Source organism: Sinohyriopsis cumingii, chromosome 8 (genome assembly GCF_028554795.1).
Source record: "Sinohyriopsis cumingii isolate HCF-2022 chromosome 8, ASM2855479v2, whole genome shotgun sequence".
NCBI classification, from domain to species: Eukaryota; Metazoa; Mollusca; class Bivalvia; order Unionida; family Unionidae; genus Sinohyriopsis; species Sinohyriopsis cumingii.
The window spans coordinates 14,566,019-14,587,024 of record NC_142968.1 but is presented as its reverse complement, the minus strand read 5'-3'; the positions used below and the strand labels follow the sequence as shown (position 1 = coordinate 14,587,024).

The window sequence follows — 21,006 nt, the reverse complement described above, 5'->3', positions numbered from 1 at the left end:
AATAGTGACATTGAGTAATATATTAACTGGTATTAGAGACATTCTGTGCCAGCAAATATGCCCAAGTAAAACCGTAATATCTATGTAATATCTTCAATAAGGCATATAAATCTATATAATCCAACTCTGATGGATAATTATGATCTTTCCAATTAATAAAAAAAATCAAACAAATAGTACCATTGCAAATGATATCTGACATGATGAAAAAAAATGGCCAGTTGACATCAGCTCAACACAATAATCTGGGGCCCCGAGTGGACTAAAGCGTTCTCAGTTACGGATCACCGCCATCTCACCTCTGTCTGCGTGGGTTCGAGTCTCGGATTCAGCAAATGTGGGTATGTGAGAAAGCTTGCCAGTAGCTTCGCGAAGGTTGGTGGTTCTTTCCGGGGATTTCCTGGGTTCTTCCTCCACCATTAATACTGGCCGCCATGTATTGCCTATCGTGTGCTGAAAAATGGCGTTAAACCCTACAACAACAACAACAAGGACAATCCTTACAGCAGGACTAGTGCTCAAGTTGACCAGCATTGAATGAATAATTCACTACATTTTGTCATCAAGACCAGGCATTATAATAACTGACAACAGGGAAAGATGCACAGGCATTATCAACACCAACAGGGAGAGACATTCAGGCTTGTGATCACTGGAGAGACATGTAGGTATTATGATCATTATTAGGGTGAGACATACAGGCATTATTATCACTAACAGAGACAGCCATACATACATTATGATCATTAATAGGGTGAGACATACAGCCATTATGATCACTAGTAGGGACAGACATACAGGCATTGTGATCACTAACAGGGAGAGACATGCAGGCATCATGATAACTAATAGGGTGAGATATGCAGCCATTATGATCACTAACAGTCATACTGGCATTATGATCACTAACAACAGGGAAAGACATTCAGGCTTGTGATCACTACCAGAGACATACAGGCAATATGATCACTAAAAATAGGGAGAGACATTCTGGCTTGTGATCAATACCAAGAGAGAGATACATACAGGCATTATAATCACTAATATGGAGATACATACAGGCATTATGATCACTAATATGGAGATACATACTGGCATTATGATCACTAATATCAAGATACATACAGGCATTGTGATCACTAATATGGAGATACATACAGGCATTGTGATCACTAATATGGAGATACATACAGGCATTGTGATCACTAACAACAGGGAAGATGTAAAGGCACTTATGGGTTATACATCATGATAATTACATATTACTTTTTAAATTTATAACAATTTTTGTTGACGTAGGGTTTAACACCATTTTTCAGCACAAGATAGGCTATACATGGCAGCCAGTATAAATGGTGGAGGAAGAACCCGAGAAAACCATGGAAAGAACCACTGAACCACGAGAAGCTACTGGCAAGCTTTCTTACATAACCACAATGACTGAATCGGATATATTGATCCGGTGGCCTAGCGGTTAGAGCATCTGCCTCGAATGCGGGAGATCGTGGGTTCAATCCCCGACCAAGTCATAAGAAAGACTTATAAAAATAGTACTAACAGCTACCTCACTTGGCGCTCAGCATTAAGAGATTAGTGTTAGGACTGGTTGGCCTGGTGTCAGGATAATGTGACTGGGTGGGACATCATGCTACATGTCTGCGACATGATACCCCAGTGCTAGACATCACTATAAACTGTCACACTGCAGACATTGTAGCTATATGACTGAAAAATTGTTAAAGCTACGTTAAAAATCCGAATCACACACACACACACTAATATGGAGATACATACAGGCATTATGATCACTAATATGGAGATACATACAGGCATTATGATCACTAATATGGCAATACATACAGGCATTATGATCACTAATATGGAGATACATACAGGCATTATGATCACTAATATGGAGATACATACAGGCATTATGATCACTAACAACAGAGGGTCATTTTCCTCATGTTTGCTTTCTTCAGTTTTGGATTTGGATGATCAGCATCAACTCAATGCTCATCTTGATTGTCAGCTGGACCATGTGTAAAGGTCAGTTTGCATTTCATTGTTTCAAGTTGGTGGTTAATTCAAGTATCATGACTTTAGTACCATGAATATGGTGTGTGGAAGGTCATAATGTAGTGTATGAAAGGCCTTAAAATGGGGTGTGGAAGGCCTTAATTTTTTGTTGTGTAGACGGTCAGAATATAGTGCCTATAATGCCTTAAAATGGCATAAAAGGCCTTAAAAATGGTGTGTGAAAGGCCTTAATATGGTGTGTGAAAGGATAAATAGGCACACAGATGACATAAATTTGCCTGTTCAATACTTATTATTTGAATTTCCATCTTTATCTTCTTGACTTTCAGATATAATCATTATCCAAGAAGAAATCCTGAAAATCCCATGGCCTTTTAATCAAATGGTTCCTTATAATGCTGGTATCATTATTCCAAGGCACTCAGCATGTCTTACCATTACCAGCCTTGCCATTCAAAGAAAGGAGTCAAGTGTCCTCCCTTGCAGCTATTATATAGTACATGTATGACAGGTCAATTGTAAGCAACGATACAAGCCCCTGTGATTTTAAATAAAAAACTGCTTCATACATATAGTGAAATTTCTTCGCATTCTTGAATAAACCTCTCAGTGCCAATTCTTAAGTTAACTTTAAACACTGCAACTTATTTCTCCATAATGGACCCTATTTACAAAAGCCAGTTTTCATGCACCAACGGTGGCTATTGCTTGGTTCCTTGGCTATCAATGATCACATCTGTGACTGAGCATGAAATAATACTGATTAATGTTCCATACTTAATGATGTTACACATTCTTGCAGTCTTCTCCTTGACTTTATTTGATACAAAATACTAATGAACACCTTAATACAATGTGGGCTGACATTTAATTGATTGTGACAATGAAACCAACACTTTCCAAAACACAAATGATACTTGATTAGGTTCTCGCCGACAAAGCTAGCCTGTGACAGCTGACTTACACTTTTCACTTCTGAATTACAAGAAGGCACCATCTTTATGAAGACAACACTGAAACCACATTAAGAGATCAAACAAACACTACAGTAGAACTTTGATTATCCATCAGGGTACCTGTAGGCATGATGAGGCTGTACCCTACTTCCGAGCTCTGCAGCATCAAGGTCATTTAAGATACACCAATGTGGGTGGTATTGCAAAAAAGCAGACAGATATACCTCTACAATGATACCAAATAATCTGAATGTTCTAGTTGCACTACAAAAAAAGGGGAAAACCTATTTTTTTTTAACCCTTTTTTTTTTGTTGCCCACCATATCCTAGTTTTTGCAAAGGTTCACCTGTCTGTGTGCAGTTCAGACCAGTCTGCCTTAGCTCTGTGGCCAAAAGGTCTGAAATCCAGACACAAAATCAAATTCTGACAACAGTCAAATTTTGTGTGGAAAGATTCCAAAAATTGAGGTTTCTCCCTCTGTATTTTGTAGTGCAACTAGAACTTTCAGATTATTTGGTATCATTGTAGAGCTACATCTGTCTACCTTTCTATAATACCACCCACTTTAGTGTATCATGCATGACCATGACACTACAGAGCTCGGCAGTAGGCTACTACCTCCTGCCACATTAACTCATCGCCAGGGGTTAATGTGTTAAACACTAACAGATAATTACATACATCCTCAATCCTATTGGAATCTATCTTACCACAGGTACACACACCATCCACAAAACCTGGCCAAGGAACATACTCAAGAAAACAAAAGTTACTTTACAAAACCTTTTTTTCTTTGACTCACAATGATCTTAAGCTTTGACCTTCTTGACCCCAAATATGCCTCTTTCTTAACTGAAAGCCCTACACAAGCTCTGGTCAAGGAACGCTGTATAGAGTTTAAGTTACAGTTATTATATGAAAATGGGGCCCTGGATGACAGAGTGGTCTAAATCACTGCCATCTTACCGCTGCCCACATGGGTTTGAGTTTCTGGCCGAGCCAATGTGGGTATGTGAAAAAACTGCCAGTAACGTCATGTGGGTTGGTGGTTCTTACCAATGTCCACTCAAGTTCTTCCTCAACCAGTTTTACTGGCTGTCATGTAAAGGCTATCTTGCAATAAGAAATAGCATTAAACCCAAAACAATGATAACAATTATATGAAAACTATTTTTCTTCTTTTGGTAGTGATTGTAAACTGTTACTTTTGGACCCCAAAAACCATAAGCTTCATTTCACCAAAAACAGCAACAAAAAAAACCCTAAACAGACCAATACCTAAGGCCCCTCAATACAGTATCTACCCCAGGTCCATCCTATATTCTACCTGTTTGCCACCTCATGCTAATAACAAATAATGCTACCTAATTTGCCTGGAAAAAAACTTGAACATGCTGCTAAAAGGCAGCGTATTCATTGCAGTTGCAGTTATATTTCTATTAAGTGTAAATTTATCGCTGTCATTTGCACTTTATACATTTGCGATTTAAAAAAAAACATTTTTAATAAATCAGCATATCAATGCAATAGTTCTCTCCATTTAATGGTCCTGAAATGTGATTCCAATTCATTCCAAATCGGTAAAAATAAAAAGTATAGATGGAAGTAATACAGATAAAATTTGAATGCTTTATTTAGGCCACAAATAAATAAAGATAAAATGAAATGCATTCAAAATTAATTTGTAATGAATCTCAAATGCAAATGACTGCTAACAAAATAAATGCAAACAAAATGCATATTTCATAAAATACACCACTATGGGGCCTGTATGTGACTTCCATTTTAGAAATCCTACAGAGATCTTGGCAATGGCATGTGTGTTTTATATTTGTAAAATTATGGTTTTCCCCAATATGATGGAGACACTTTTCTTCCTATGACTGAATCAAAGTAATCTGGATATAATTATCAATAATGTGTTTCACCTGCAATGAACATTATTGTGGATGGATACTGTGCATACAAGATGTAAAATTTAGTACTATCTATGCAATGCTGTGAAAGAAAACCCCAGGAGACCATCTGTTTAGCAATTTTTTTTCCATAGGCACATACCACGAAAACCTGAGTGTCTGCAAACATGATAATGCATTCTTCCAATACCGTCTTCAAAGCAATATGCTTGTATTAAAGCAATACCAATGGAGTAATTACAAGGAAGAAATTTGGCTTATGAGTATTATTATCACATATTAATGAGATGGAAAGAAAAAAAACCGGTGTTCCAATCACAGAGATTCTCAATCTTGTTTACCAGACTGGGATCTTATCTTCAAGGTCAAGGTCATGATCCAACATTTTTAAGAAACTGTTTTATTAAAGCACACAGTTTATTTTAAGTTTTCCAACTCACCTTCCATTCCTTTATATGTTTAGAGGTGTTTAAAATTATGGCATCAAACTTGGTATAAACAGGGTTAGTAGAATATTTCTTTCAAAATTTTCAAAGTTCAAAATCATGTTTCTCAAGGTGCATTATTACCGTATATAATCGCATAGAAGCCAAATAATTTAGGAAAAATAAAGACCTGGAAGAAGGGGGAGGGGTCAGCTTATCTGTGGGCCAATGTCTAAATTTTACACTTTTTAGGTCTTTTTGTTGACCACTGTAATGGCTGTAAATTTTGGGACATGAAAAATTAACTTTGTCTGTGTCCTATGACAAAGGCATGTAAAAAAAAAAACTTTCGATGACCCGATAATTATTAAACTGTTTTAAAGTACTATGATTGATTTTGTTATTTTGCATGTGCATGTTTTCTGATTTTTCCAACACGACATTAAATAAAGGTAAATACAGACTTCATAATTCGCAGGCCATAAAGTTTACCCGGGAGACCAGGCTGAACTATAATGTACAGTGCTTACACAATGCAAAGTGTGCACAGCGTCAATTAAATCCTTCTTTTTCCCAAACATATTCAATGCAAATTTTGCTACATTCATTGGTTCGACCAAATTGCATTCTTCCAAATAACATTTCAGCTAGTCCTTAATATGTTTCATTTACACTGAAGCACGCGCTCACTAGTTACTCATTTTCAATGATATAAGCGACCATACAAATTCAGGTATTATTTTTAAAAAGGTATGCACATTTAATTGTACAAGGCACATAACCAGAATAATTTACATGTTCACGAAGAGTGGTGATAATAAAGGCTAAATTTCTCATATAGATCAACATCAATCAATTTTAGTTTTGTGTTTTGGTTCAACAATCATAACTTTCGACACAATGGATAGCTTGATGCTTCGGCATCTCCTATGTTGGTAGTCGGCGAATTTGTCTTTCGTTTTGTGACAGCAGTACAGGCAAGTTAACCATTAAAACAATGAAACTGGCTTGTGTTAAGAGGGAATTTTGACTGGCAAGTATACTAGTATATTGATGTGTAATTGTCTTTCATTCCATAATACATGTATTAGCACGATAACCGTAGTTTTGTAAAACTTGGTTTATGGTATACTTGTGAACTTTTCAAACACCAAGAAGGGAGACTGAAAAAAAAAATTTAAAAAATTGGGACCTAAAATCAGGAGGTTTTTTGTGGTATTTTTAAAGCCTTGTTTTCACTAAATACTAATCGATCTTCCTGGTCCAATATGTGAAATTCGCCCCAGGACATGCCCTATTTTCTTACAGTATTCTGGTTTGCTGTGGCCAAACTGCACAATAGCTAAAGTTCCGTCTTAAATAAACAAGCAAGAAAGCCAGCGCGACTAATTAACCCTTTAGCAAGCGTCTTTGGATGCCTCTACTTCATTCGCATGGAAGCGCCTTTTGACGCCTGCTGTAAACATCAGCCATTTTGAGCTGATTTTCGTAGCGCCGCCTTTGGGGAAAATGCCCCTATTAGATACTACGTTCATTTCTGTGAATGACCATTACGTCAGATCACGTGGTTGCTGTTTATGCACTGGTCGATATCTGCTATTTAAAGTAACTGGTTCGTAATCTCCACTCTCCAAAATGGCGGTCGCGGATTTCATTCAGTACGTATGAAGTTTTCACGATTAGAATCACAACCATGAAAGATTCAATAACTTAGGTAAAGGCTCTGATATTGATGTAGGCAGCAATTAGTTTTTATAAATTATCAAATTCAGATAACTCAGTGATGTAGACGCAGACGAAAAACTTGTAAATTTCAAGTATGGGAAATGGCAGCTACAGCTGGTCATGCGGCCTCACTGACATGATGGTGAACAAGTTCTCTCAAGATTTTAAAGCACATAAAAAAATCTTCCGTGAAAAATAATTACACAGCTATAACAATCGGACTTCACTCTTAAATTTTTCCACATATAATAGATGTGTACCAAAAATTTAAAATGGTTAAAATTGCTGTTAAACGTAACATACACTACATTGCTTAACAGTTCACAGGAAGGCCTATGCGTATGGGGTCATATAGGTAACAGGTGTTCTATTTATAGCACGCTGCACTTTGTAACTATGCTCTATGTTAATCCTTATCAATGCACATTTTTTTTAAAAACGACTGGCCCTCCGTCGTAAATCAAAGAAACCACTTTCTACACTATTGTGTGCTATGCAAACATCAGCAATTGATTGGCAAATAAAGGATTCCCAATCTTGTTGAAGTTAGGTATCTAAATAGGCCACCTCATGGTACCGTACATGTGGCAACTATTTTCCCCTCGTTGTATATCCAACCTTATTACCTTATTGTCAACTCGTAAAGCATTTAGTATTGTTTACTATAAAACGTATTCTGAATTTAGTTTCTTGAGGACATAATTGCTGCGTGATACAGTGTAAAGGAATTACACACATTTGTGCGTCAGGGACGCACGCTGGAGAAAATTGACGCACACATTTTGTTACCGTGCGTTTTTTTGACGCAAAGGATTTTCATAATATGATCATGATTTATTTAATACCCAATGCATTGGACGATGGATGCCATCGTATATACTTTGCGTATAGGCATTGACTGGTTCCTCGCTTTGTTTGCTCCCTGCCTTGCGCTCCTCTATTCGTATAGCAAAGTGCAATGCAGGGAACATATAAAACAATGAACCAGACTAGCATAGGCAATCTTATGACGGAGTAGCTTCCCCTAATCTCGCTAGCTTCTCACGATTTCCATCGAGCTCAGCAAGCTGTTCTAGATATTTAACATCAAGGCTCGTTGCACTAGAAAGTGATCGCCAGATTAAAACATCGTGCACTAAAAAGCGTTAGCAAAGAAAGTAAAAGAAGCAGACCACAAAAGAGCAACTGTGGATCTAACTTTAATGAAAAGTCAAGAAAATTGTTCCCTTGTCTGGAATATTCATTATGATTACCGGTGTGACTTCTGATCACGTGATTGCAAAGACTGCAAAAGTGAATAATCCTTTCGTGACAGGATTTTAGAATTTTTAAAAATAGGCCCTCATTCGCCATAAGATATCTGGAGAACACATTATAACCTAACACATTATTTCATGACACAGAAATCAGTAAACTTGCAGAGACAAATGCGTTATTTGGATTACAAATTCAGTGGGTCATTGCAGATTTTGTTGGTTTTTAACTTTTACTGCAATAAAAGAAAGATATTAAAGTTCAAGTGTAACTTATTAGAAAGAAGATGAATCAGTATCCTGCTTGATATTTGGATAAATGTGTTCTAGTACGAAGTACACTGAAACCTATGATAGTACACATTTGATGAAAAGCAGTAAATTAACTCCCATTTGGTTAAAAAGATTTATTTGGCTCTTTTTATTGGCTTATATGTAATGTGTTGGGCTATAATATTGTTCAGGAGACTGTTAAAAGTACGACTTTAAAAGAAAAATGAACTAATAAAATTATTCTTTGAATGGACAATGCATTTGTTTGTTAATTGTGCATGTTGGTTTATTTGTATGTTTAGAGAGAGAGTATGTTGTGCAAGTTGCAATATCTTATTTCAAGCTGAAAAAGTACGAGTCGTATGAAAATTTGTCAGTACATTTTTGACCCCCACATTTTTTATTTTACCCCCAGTTTTGACACCTAGGGGTTTGTTGTACCCTCAATTTTACACCCCTGGGGGATACACTGGTGATATGTATTTTCATTCCTTCTTTTAATTTAATGATGGTAATTAACATTGGTATGTACGGAATAAAAATGCCAGGTGTTCACTCGTGTAAGTTTCTTTCATGCGAATGGCGCTATAGCATATGGAGTTAAAACATTCGTAGTGATCATTCTTGGGTCTGAAATTAATTGTGGATGATTTTATTGTTGTGGTTTATTTTTTTATTTTTTTTATTGTTATAGAGGTAAAAAAAAAAATTATGTGAATCATGTTTAAACATAACATTCTATTTAGTGAAGTGAATTCTTTCCAGTAATTATTTCATCACAACAATAATTCACAGGTGATACAACAGAACATGTAGGACTTTTCTTGCCCATGATTCAATTCCAAGGGATGTACTTAATTCAGCGCGTAATCAAACCTACAATGTACATGGTGGCGCCATTATGTAAATATGTTCAGTAGCTTAACTGCAAGCGTTGAATCAAACCGTATTGTTGTTTGTTTTATTGTTACTGGGATTACATTTTAATGACTTAGTTATTTACAATTTCAAAGCAAAGTAAAAACATAATTACCTGTGCACTGATATAGAATGTCCAATGCATAAACAAACAATAATCGAGTCAAAAGGGAGAGGTAGTGTTACAGCAACTCGTGACTACTAAATTCTTGTCGTTGTTCGATCAAATTATACACAAATCTAAATTAGGCAGAAACAATAAGAAAACAACAAAATTAAATAAATTATTTTGCAAACAAATTTATACAATTTCTTTTTAATAATAATGCACGCCAACCTCAAGGTAAGTATTCATGTAATTTTTGTAATACAAGTTTGCCTAAATAAATGTATTTAGAACTTACCTCGTGCATCTTGATGTCTCGAAGTTGTAGGTCAGCTTATACGCGGGTCAAACACTTTTTAATATTTTTACCTGTTCAGTTTGGGGGTAGGCTTATATGCAAATGGGGTTATATACATGAGTATACATGGTACAATAATTTTAAAGGAAAATATTATAAAAATTATGTATACAATCTACAGAAGAATTATTATGAACACAATAATTCCAAATCTAACACTGAAAAGTCCAATTTGAAACTAAGATGGCTTGGAAAATTACAACATAAGTTCAATGATACCATACTGTAACGTGGTCTTAAATTGACAAAATCCATTGACAGTCACTCAAATTTGGAAAGACATGTAAAAAAACATGTATACAACCAGCAGAAGAATTATTATCCAACACAATAAATCCAAATTTAAAGCTGGATGGTCCAATTTTAACACTCAGACAGCCTGGATTATCTGAGGTATAATGTACATGTTATCAGTACAACAGCAAAGCTTAAAAACTAGTGACACCTGGTGGTGGCAAGGGGAGGTAATGTGCAAGAGTTATTCAGGGTTAGTAGGATATTTATTTCAAAATTTTCATGGTTTTTTCAAGGTTCAAAATCATGTTTTTTAAGGTGCATTATTACATTAATTTTAAAGGATACATAAATGAAACTGTATGTAAACACAAGTTAATACTTCCTATTACTCCATACGAGGAACATATCTTGCAAACTTATTTCTTTTAAAAATAAAAAAATAAAACAATAGCATGATCATTGATATCTTTCCCATTAATATTAACATCCTACATCTGGGCATTAGAATAATGTAGTCACTGAATAAAGTTCATTTTACTCTGTCTACACTACACTATTTACAAAATCCAAAATATTTTAGAGTGAATTTTTCAATTCTTCTTGCTTGTCATCAAGCTGTTTTTCAAGAGCTCCAAGTTTAGCAATTATGTCCTTTTCAATTTTCCTCAAATTATTTTGATGTCATGATAAAGGAAATTTTCCTATGGATCTTTGCTTTCAATGCATAGTCATCAGCAGCAGCTGTCATTGTCTCAATGTCTTTTTCAGTACCTTCATTCTTCTTCACTCATCCCCATAAACAAAAAAAGTAAAGATATTTGTTTTTTATATTATGGCTTATTTAAAAACAGTGTAAAGATATTTTAAAATATTTCATATTGGCTATATTAATATTTCTCTCAGCTTAGCTGTATTCTACATTTTTAGATTTATCGTATTCATTGCAATTATCATCTGTCGTATTTCCACTCGATCCCAAATTAAGACTATATACATTTTCTATTTTAAAACTTCAATCTCTGTGTTCAGACATACCTCTTTCATCAAAAATGATTTCATGCTGAAGGCTTCTTGTTTTGCCTGTATTAAGTGCTATTACAATAGCTTGGGGGCGGGGGGGGTCAGCTGCATGTGACCATGTGACTCTCTCCCATTGTGTGCAAATCAATGTCCTTATAGTATAATTTGCATGACCAAATCCATTTCATATTTCAGCAATGACGTACTTTTGTCTCATCTCAAAGGATTTAAGACATGATGAATGCTTTGCTCACGATTTTTGAGAAAATAAATCATATTCCTATCGATTTCATGCAAGTATATCTCGATGAAAGGTCGTTCAAGTTTGCTGAGCCTGCTAGTAAACGGCTACCCCATGCTGATACCAAATGGTGTTGGCGAATTCCAGCTTTTTGTTAGGGAATGGACTCTGACCCTACACCCCCACATAAATGTCCAAATATCAAAAAGGGGGTGACAAGGGTCAGAGGAAACCCGGACTAATCCAAGGTGTGATGGACATATTCGTGGATCCAAAATTAACCAATTTGTGATTGACAGTTTCAAACTTATCAAGGTGTGATGGACAGATTCACTAATCCAAACTTTAAAAAATGTGCAATGGTCAGATTCAAACTGAAACAAGGTGTAGTGGACAGATTTAAACATAACCAAGGTGTGATGGACAGACTGAAACATAATCAATGAGTCGTGGACAGATTCACACATAAACAGTTTGTGTTGGACAGACTGAAACATAACCCTGGTGTGATGAACAGATTCAAACTTAACCAAGGTGTGATGGACAGATTCAAACATAAACAAGGTGTGACAGGACAGATTCAGTGATGAATGGCTAAGGATAACACTACATGCCAAACTTCATGTGCATAAAATCAACATATCTTGATGTTGAATCCCCTGAAAGCCTCTTGTTAAAACTGGGGTAATGGGATTTAAAGGATAATATTACCGTAAATACTAGCATAAGTGGATCCAACTACAAACTTCAGAAATCCCGATCTGCCGTCACAAAATGCACTGAGATATCTGGGTGTATGCAGTTTGTTAGTTCTCATTGGAACAAACAACATGGACTCTGATCAGCTGGTGCATTATGCAAAACCATAAGATGGTATATGTTGTAACTGGACTCCACTTGAAAGTGAGTAAAAATGTATGTTTAGGAAGAAATTCTTGTGGAAAAAAGGGTACATGCTTATACTGTAAAATAAAGGACATTGCTATATACAAGTAATCTGGCTTTCTCTTGATTAAAAACAAGTGCCAGACAGGTTCATCCAATTATATATATATTACTGTTAATGTGAAAAAATATTTTGTATGGGCCCCCTACATGTCAGTGTGGAAAAAATCTGTCTTTCATAATAAATGTTTTGGCTTTTTTTTGTGTCAAAAACTGTCAGCTCAGCTAAGAAATGTATGATTCAAAATCATTGCTATGTGTTTAACAAAAAAAAAACATTGTTCACTAATGGCAACCTGGTGTTGGTTTTCACTTATGAATTTAAATGTAGTTCTTGTTTGAGATACGATACCTGGAGAAAAATTCTTTCATTTTGTACACAAATACTCCAGACATTAAAACCGCTATGGACTGCAATTCAAACCAGAGTTTCAAACCAAAGCCAGCAAATGACTCAGTTTTACACCAATACAGAATTTTCATGGCCTGAATTTTTTTTAAAGATTGCAAGCAGGATGTATGTTTAAAAAAACCTGGTTAAGATAAAAATTAAAGTCATGTTATATTATAAATCTCATTTGTTTTCATGTTAAATTATCAAGCAAGAAAGAACCATTTAAAGCTGCCAAATTATAAACAACAAATAGAACTGACACTGTATTTTGGAAAACTTACAATTCATCAATGGATAAACAAGGGAACATATGGAAGATGGATGTTCAACATTTGGTCTGCATTTCAATAGCCTGAAGTTTGACCCAAAGGCTGGCAAGTGCAAAGATTACCTGTCACCTATAGACTTATAAGAATGGTACTAACAGCTGCCTCACTAGGCACTCAGCATTAACACGTTAACCCCTGGTGGTTTTTGTCATTTTCGCCTGAAATTTGAGTAGGGAACATATTTTGGAAGCTATTTCTTAATACATCCTAACACATCAACTTCCAGGTGACTTTTAAATAACCTAATGCCTAGTTATGTCAGAAACATTGTTTTTCATTGGCTATTTGGCTCGCGCATGAGCAGAAGGGTAAAAGTTGGAGTTCTTTTTTTTTTTGCTTAACGGACCCATTATTTTCGTATCAAGACCACTCTTTATTCCATATGCCCATCTTATCCTACTTTTTGCAAAGGTTCACCTGTCTGTGTGCAGTTTATACCGGTCTGCCTTAGATCTGTGACTTTAAAAGTCTAAAATCCAGACACAAAATCGGATTCTGACCACTGGCGAATTTGGGGTGGACAAAAAATCAGGTCCAAAAAATGAGGTTTTTCCATCTGTATTTTGTAGTCAACTAGAACTTCCAGATTATCTGGTATCATTGTAGAGCTACATCTATTTACCTTTCTATAATACCACCCACCTTTGGGTATCATACATGACCCTGACGCTACAGAGCTCAGCAGTAGGCTACTATATCCTGCCACATAAACTCGTCGGCAGTGGTTAATGTGTTAAGGAAGCCAGTTAAATAACCTCCAGCTGCCATTTGCTTTTCTACAAGGCCAGAATATGCATATGCCTGTTTAACCTGTGAGTGCAAGTATTTTTGTTGCCACTATGACCTTACATGACCTTTCACACCCTTTGAATGTGCCAGTTAAGTTTTTCTTCAAAGTACAGTCACTTATCAATCAATCAATCAATAAAACCATTGATGTGTAGGACACCATTACATCTTGTTGTTGATGACAGATTCATTTTTATGGGTGATATGGAAATGTAGCAAATTAATGCCCATGACTTGCATTAGTGACAGGATGGAGTCCCTGAAAAGTTTTCCTGTAATTCTGAAAAAGAAAATCTCTCCATATCGTTTATGCAGAAACCCTGCCATGGTCCATTTATGCGGAAACCCTGCCCTGGTTCATTTGTCTTCTGGTTTCTTTCATAACTTCCTACGTATCAAAAATCATGTGCTACCAGCCATGATGTGAATGTATTTATTAATTAACTATATTTTTTTCTCTGGCTTTAAGCTGAAGCACAGCAAGACCAGTTTCCAACTCCATATGGCACTGCACAGTACAATACTGGTAATCTAACTTAATAGTTAGTCAATCACTCCATGCCCCCTCTTGAAGCTTGCTATTTTCCAATTTTCTTAAATGCTAGTTCTTTATATATTACATCCCTTTAGCAGCCACGTCCCTTAAACAGACAAAATTACTCTATCCCATAGTCACAGGACTCAAAATTAAATAAGCAGGCCAGTGCTGTTGGAGCACTAAAACCCAGACATCACAAATCCACTGATGCAGTGGAACATTCTATCACTAATCCACTGATGCAGTGAAACACTCCACTAATCCACTGATGCAGTGGAACACTCCATCACTAATCCACTAATGCAGTGAAACATTCTATCACTAATTCACTGACAGTGGAACATTCCATCACTAATCCACTAATGCAGTGGAACATTCTGTCATATGCTATTGTAACTTTTAACAAGTCTTGTGCTGGATGTATCCAATAAAACATGAGATGCCATTCCCTTTCATGGTTAACTAATCTGTTTATTGTTAACTAAATATCTACCACAACATCCTGCACTTAATGAGGTACATTTAATGTCCAGACCAAGAAACAGAAGACCAGAGACTAAACATTAAGGACATAACAAGAAACACAATATCACAGACTAAGCATTATGGACCTACCAAGAAACACAAGACCACAGACTAAGCATTATGGACCTAACCAAGAAACACAAAACCACAGACTAAGCATTACGGAGGACCACCCAAGAACAGAGACTAAGCATTATGGATCTACCAAGAAACACAAGACCACAGACTAAGCATTATAGATCTACCAAGAAACACAAGACCATAGACTAAGCCTTACAAACCACCCAAGAAACACAAGACCACAGACTAAGCATTACGAACCACCCAAGAGACACAAGACCACATACTAAGCATGAAAGACCTACCAAGAAACACAAGACCACAGACTAAGCATTACGGATCACTGAAGAAACACAAGACCATAGACTAAGCATTACAAACCACCCAAGAAACACAAGACCATAGACTAAGCATTACGAACCACCCAAGAAACACAAGACCACAGACTAAGCATTACAGACCACCCAAGAAACACAATACCACAGACTAAACATTATTGACCCCTACCAAGAAACACAAGACCACAGACTAAACATTACGGACCTACCAAGAAACACAAGATCACAGACCAATCATTACAGTGGAAACAAGTAACACAAGACCACAGACTAAGCATTATGGCCCTACCAAGAAACACAAGACCACAGACCAATCATTACACTGGAAACAAGAAACACAAGATCCCTGATTAAGCATTACAGATCTACCAAGAAATACAAGACCACAGACTAAACATTATGGACCTAACCAAGAAATACAAGACCATAGACTAAGCATTATGGACCTACCAAGAAACAAAAGACCACAACTAAGCATTATGGACCTAGATCTGAATCAGATGCAAAACAAGAGCCTGAACTTTTAACAAATCTTGTTTGTGACACAGTTTTCAGTTGATGTTTATTAACAATAATGGCTGAACTGGAAACCAATCTGGCTTCTGTTTGATTTTGTGCAGGATTACTGAAATTTTATATAGGATCAGTAAAACTTTGCCCTGGTAATCCTGTTGGTTAGTGAAACAAAATTTAGATTTTAAATCCTGCAGTCATATTATCAGGAAATGTGTCTGCCATTTTCCAGTTTTCAGTTAGCTTACCAGTTATTTATGCATCTGATGTTTTCTTATTTCAATAGAATGTGCACCAACTTTGTCCCATTTCCTAATAATAATTTTTTTACAACTATTATGTTTCTATCATTTAATTCCCTACAGACTGCTGCTACCACTGTAAAAATGTGTAGAGGTTTCAATACCATAATAGGTGGCTGGTAAAGACAAGCCATACTGTAAAGATAGGCCATACTGTAAAAACAGGCCATACTGTAAAGACAGGCCATACTGTAAAGATAGGCCATACTGTAAAGACAGGCCATACAGTAAAAACAGGCCATACTGTAAAGACAGGTCTCAATAAGGAGTTTGCATTAAACTTGCCTTTCTGACACCTATTGTATTGATATATTTACTGTCATAAACTTAATGGTAAGGCAAATATTTTTAAAAAAATGGGTAACCAATAAATGAATGTACAAAGTGGTTGTCAGTGATGTAGGAACTACCCCATTCAACTTAAGATGACTGTTGAGTATAATGTTCCTGTTCATTCTTTCAAGCATGGATGATTTTCAAATCAAATGGGGCATCAACAGGAATCGGCTATACCACACATTATACATCAAACTGATTTACTTGTAACACTGACAAAAATGTTTTTAAACATTATTTACCGTTGAAAACTATTCATTATCACAATCACTGAAGATGAACATTGGAAAGAAACACCGTTTCAAGTTAGTGAGTCACATCTATTTTCGTACTGTTGTTGTAGATACTATAAAAACATCCTATGTGCATGTCTTTGCAGTAAATTGGGTTGCATTATCAATTTTATAGCATCTACATATAGCAGTATAAAACAAAATTACTACAATATCAAGGATGTACAAAGTATGTAAATTAAATTTTGAGGAATATTCCACAAAGTCACATTTTAAAAACTGAATTATGTGCTAGCAAAAGGAAAAAGGCATTGATCAAATAAAGCAATCTTAATGATGCATGGTATGTAAACATTCATGAAGTTTGGTAAACAATGCAGTCATACATGATGAGAATGTCCATGAAAAGATTACTGGATTCCATGGGCCAAGTGCAGTCTAGGAACAACTCGTCCCAACAATGAGACTACTTGTCCCATGATACAACAATACGATCATGGAAACTAATGCTTAATAAATGTTACAACTAGGTGTAAATCTTTTGGTAATGTTACAATTAGGTGTCAATCTTATGGTAATGTTACAACTAGGTGTCAATCTTTTGGTAATGTTACAACTAAGGATCTTTCTTTTGGTAATGTTACAACTAGGTGTCAATCTTTTGGTAATGTTACAACTAGGGATCTTTCTTTTGGTAATGTTACCACTAGGGATCTTTATTTTGGTAATGTTACAACTAGGTGTCAATCTTTTGGTAATGTTACAACTAGGTGTCAATCTTTTGGTAATGTTACCACTAAGGATCTTTCTTTTGCTAATGTTACAATTAGGTGTCAATCTTTTGGTAATGTTACAACTAAGGATCTTTCTTTTGGTAATGTTACAACTAGGTGTCAATCTTTTGGTAATGTTACAACTAGGGATCTTTCTTTTGGTAATGTTACAACTAGGGGTCAATCTTTTGGTAATGTTACAACTAGGGGTCAATCTTTTGGTAATGTTACAACTAGGGGTCAGTCTTTTGGTAAAGAATAATTTGGCTTTAGACTAAAAAGCCTTATTTTCCTTTTTGTATCAAGATGGGGTTTGAAATGTATGCAGAAAGTTTAAGTTAAATATGGTCATGATTTTAGTGCATCTACGTAAAGTTTTGTACGTAAGGAAAAGATGTCCCACCTTGTTCATCCTGCATGCGTTTGATGTGTGTAAAAGCTTCTTCAGCAGCAGTGATGAGTCGAGCCCGTCTCTTCTTTACTCTACGTTCATAATCCTGTTCTTCATGAAACCTTTCATTGTGACTGGAATCTCTACGGCGAGCAGCTGCAGCAAAAATTGCCCTAGAGCTAGACTGTGCATTCTGAGGCTGTCCATTGTTTCCGTCGACATTGTAGAATTTCAATCCAGACATTTTTATTGGCCGTTTTGCGACATTTTCCAAGTATGGGTTATAAACAGGAAAATCCTTGTAATACTGGTCTAGAATCCAAACAGCTGCTCGCTGAATGCTTAAATAACCGATTGTGTAGCATTTACTCTCCCCATCAGGAGAGCGTACCACTCGTATTACAAACTGAGGCTGAAGCTGTCGAATTTCTAGAAGAATCAACGCAATATAATGAATGAAAAGAAGGGCATCAAGTAAATGAACTGCAAACTGAACAATTCTGTAATAGAAATCCTCACTTACATTTTCTTTCTGTTGCATGATCTTGACTCCGTAAAAGAGCCAAAATGCAAATGTTAATATGAATACTAGAAAAAGCACAACTAATCGAAATACGAACACCCTAGGCATGGTGGCACGAGTCTGTCTGAAAAATAATGCAATCGTTCCAATGAGAAGAATGAGCAGTTTAAAAGCCATACTAATGAGAAGACCTTCACACTCAACTGAGCACTGTCCTGCTTCCCATCCTCCTATCTTGAGACGAGGCAACACAACCATTGCTATGGGTGATAAGAATGCGACAAGTGACAATAACGCTGCAATAGCAGTACTTAAATGTCGGCACCAGTCAAACCCCATTTTTTCTTCAAAAGTTTCTTTGGTGAATTTTCTCATATCCTCCATTGAGAACCCTGTTTCACTAGTATTTCCAGTGTATGCAGTAGTGTTGTCACCCCAATTGTCGTCTTGAGGAAGGATTTGAACCTCAATACGTTCTTCCTCTTGTGCATGGTTTTCAACATCAGAACCATTTCCTGGAGCTTTAATTGTCACTGAACGATCATCTCTGTTGTTACGATCACCACTGCGACTCCTGTGATGACGACCTGACTGGCCACCATGATGGTGACGACTGCGATGACTTCCATGACTACGATGAGATCGCTCTGAACGATCGCTTCTTCCCGATCGCACAGACTCTACATCCATTTTTCTTGGTTAGACTTCAAAAAGGGAAGTACACTATATTAAACCTGAAAATGGAAATTACAAAAATGACTCAAGCATACAAAACTGCAACATGCTTTTACTTTCATCTTAAGCACTACACTTTAACATCTGTCTACAATTATATGTTGGGTACCACAGCAAACAATACAAACCCTGACCCGCCATCACATAATGCATTAGCAGACCATGGCCTATGTTCTTTGTTCTACTGAATAGTTCAAGTAAAACTGCACAGACCCAGACCTACTGGCACATTATGCAATGGCAGAGTTGGGTCTGTACAGTTTTCAGTAAGCTCTGACTTACGAGTGAGTATATACAGTACTGAAAATTTATGTTCACAAATTACCAGGTATGTAGTTTTCATCTTGGAGTTGGATGATTATAACTTGCTTTAAACCAATGTTTTACTGCCTTTTTCATGCAGATTTTTACTTATGAATTTAAATGTAGTTCTTGTTTGAGATACAATACCTGGAGAAAATTCTTTCATCATGTACACAAATACTTCAGACATTAAAATTGCTAAGGACTGCAATTCAAACCAGAGAAACAATATATAGAAACAACACCAACAACAATGTTAAAACAAGTTCCTGCTGTAAGACAGCTTTATGCAATACATTCATGTTGCAATCATCACTGTTAGTTGCTGCAGAAAATGTACACTTTCATGTTTAATTCAATACACATACTTGTCAAAGGTGAACTACAGTACATGTAAGTTTTAAAGTTACAATTACATTATGTATATTATTTGTACTGGCTGAAATTGCAGACCTGATTCTCCTTCCCTTATGTTATTTGCAGATTCTTGACTGAAGTTTTCTGGTGCATTCCATCTTGTCAGATATAATGCCCTATGGTCAAACTATGTTGGAAAACTAAGGACTTTCGAAAGTGGAGAAGGATGTGGGGCTTTTTCTGGTGGGGAAGTGCTTGGGGGCTTTTCTTGGAGGGGAAGAATTTGGGGCCTTTTTTGGTGGAAAAGAGCTGGGGGGGGGGGGCTTTTTAGGTGGGGAGGGGTTTGGGGGCTCTTTTTGGTGAGTAAGTGTTACGGGGCTTTTTCGGTGGGGAAGGGTTTGGAGGGCTTTTTTTCCAGTGGGGAAGGGTTTGGGGGCTTGTTTGTTGGAGAAGGGCTTGTGGGCATATTTTGGTGGAGAATGGTTTGAGGACTTCTATTTAGTGGGCAAGGGTTTGGGGGCCTTTTTTTAGTGGGCAAGGGTTTGGGGGCATCAGGAACCAATAATAGATACCTGCTCTAATGAAATGCATCTCAAAATCATTTAGAATTCCCAATTCTCTTGCAGATTTTGTTCCTAGCTGAATAATTTTTTTCCCCCAAGTTAAGGGTCTTGAACCAATAAACTACTCACCCACCCCCAAACTTCTCACCTTCCCAAATCCTAGGATCTGTCCCAGTTCAAAGACAATAATTCCATTCTATTTTAACCCATTTACCCATTTGTCGATCAAATAATATACACAATGCATTTGCCAAAACTTCAAATAATCAGTTGATGTATATTTGGTATAACTGACCCAAAATAAATAAATTGAGACTGTTAAAAAAAGAAAAGTATTTATGAAAAAATATACACACCCCAAAAATAAGCACATAATTTTGGTAAATGTATTTCTTATACCAAAATAAGTATTCTACACAACAGTTATCAAAATGAATATTCTACACAAGAGTTACCAAAATGAATACATTACACAAGAGTTACCAAATGAATATTCTATACAACAGTTACCAAAATGAATATTCTAGACAAGAGTTACCACAATGAATATTCTAGACAAGAGTTACCAAATGAATATTCTATACAAGAGT

At 36.2% G+C, this 21,006-nt stretch overlaps 1 protein-coding gene across 1 annotated transcript in view; it reads right to left on the bottom strand.

The window, feature by feature from the left end:
* The window catches only part of LOC149793017 (vang-like protein 2-B), a 62,649-nt gene that overhangs the window by 12,334 nt on the left and 29,309 nt on the right, over positions 1-21,006 (bottom strand). Inside the window, exon 2 of the mRNA XM_089966891.1 lies at positions 17,948-19,192. Within this exon, the coding sequence (XP_089823017.1) occupies positions 17,948-19,148 (1,201 nt within the window). The 5' untranslated portion in view covers positions 19,149-19,192. The remainder of the gene's footprint in view (positions 1-17,947; positions 19,193-21,006) is intronic.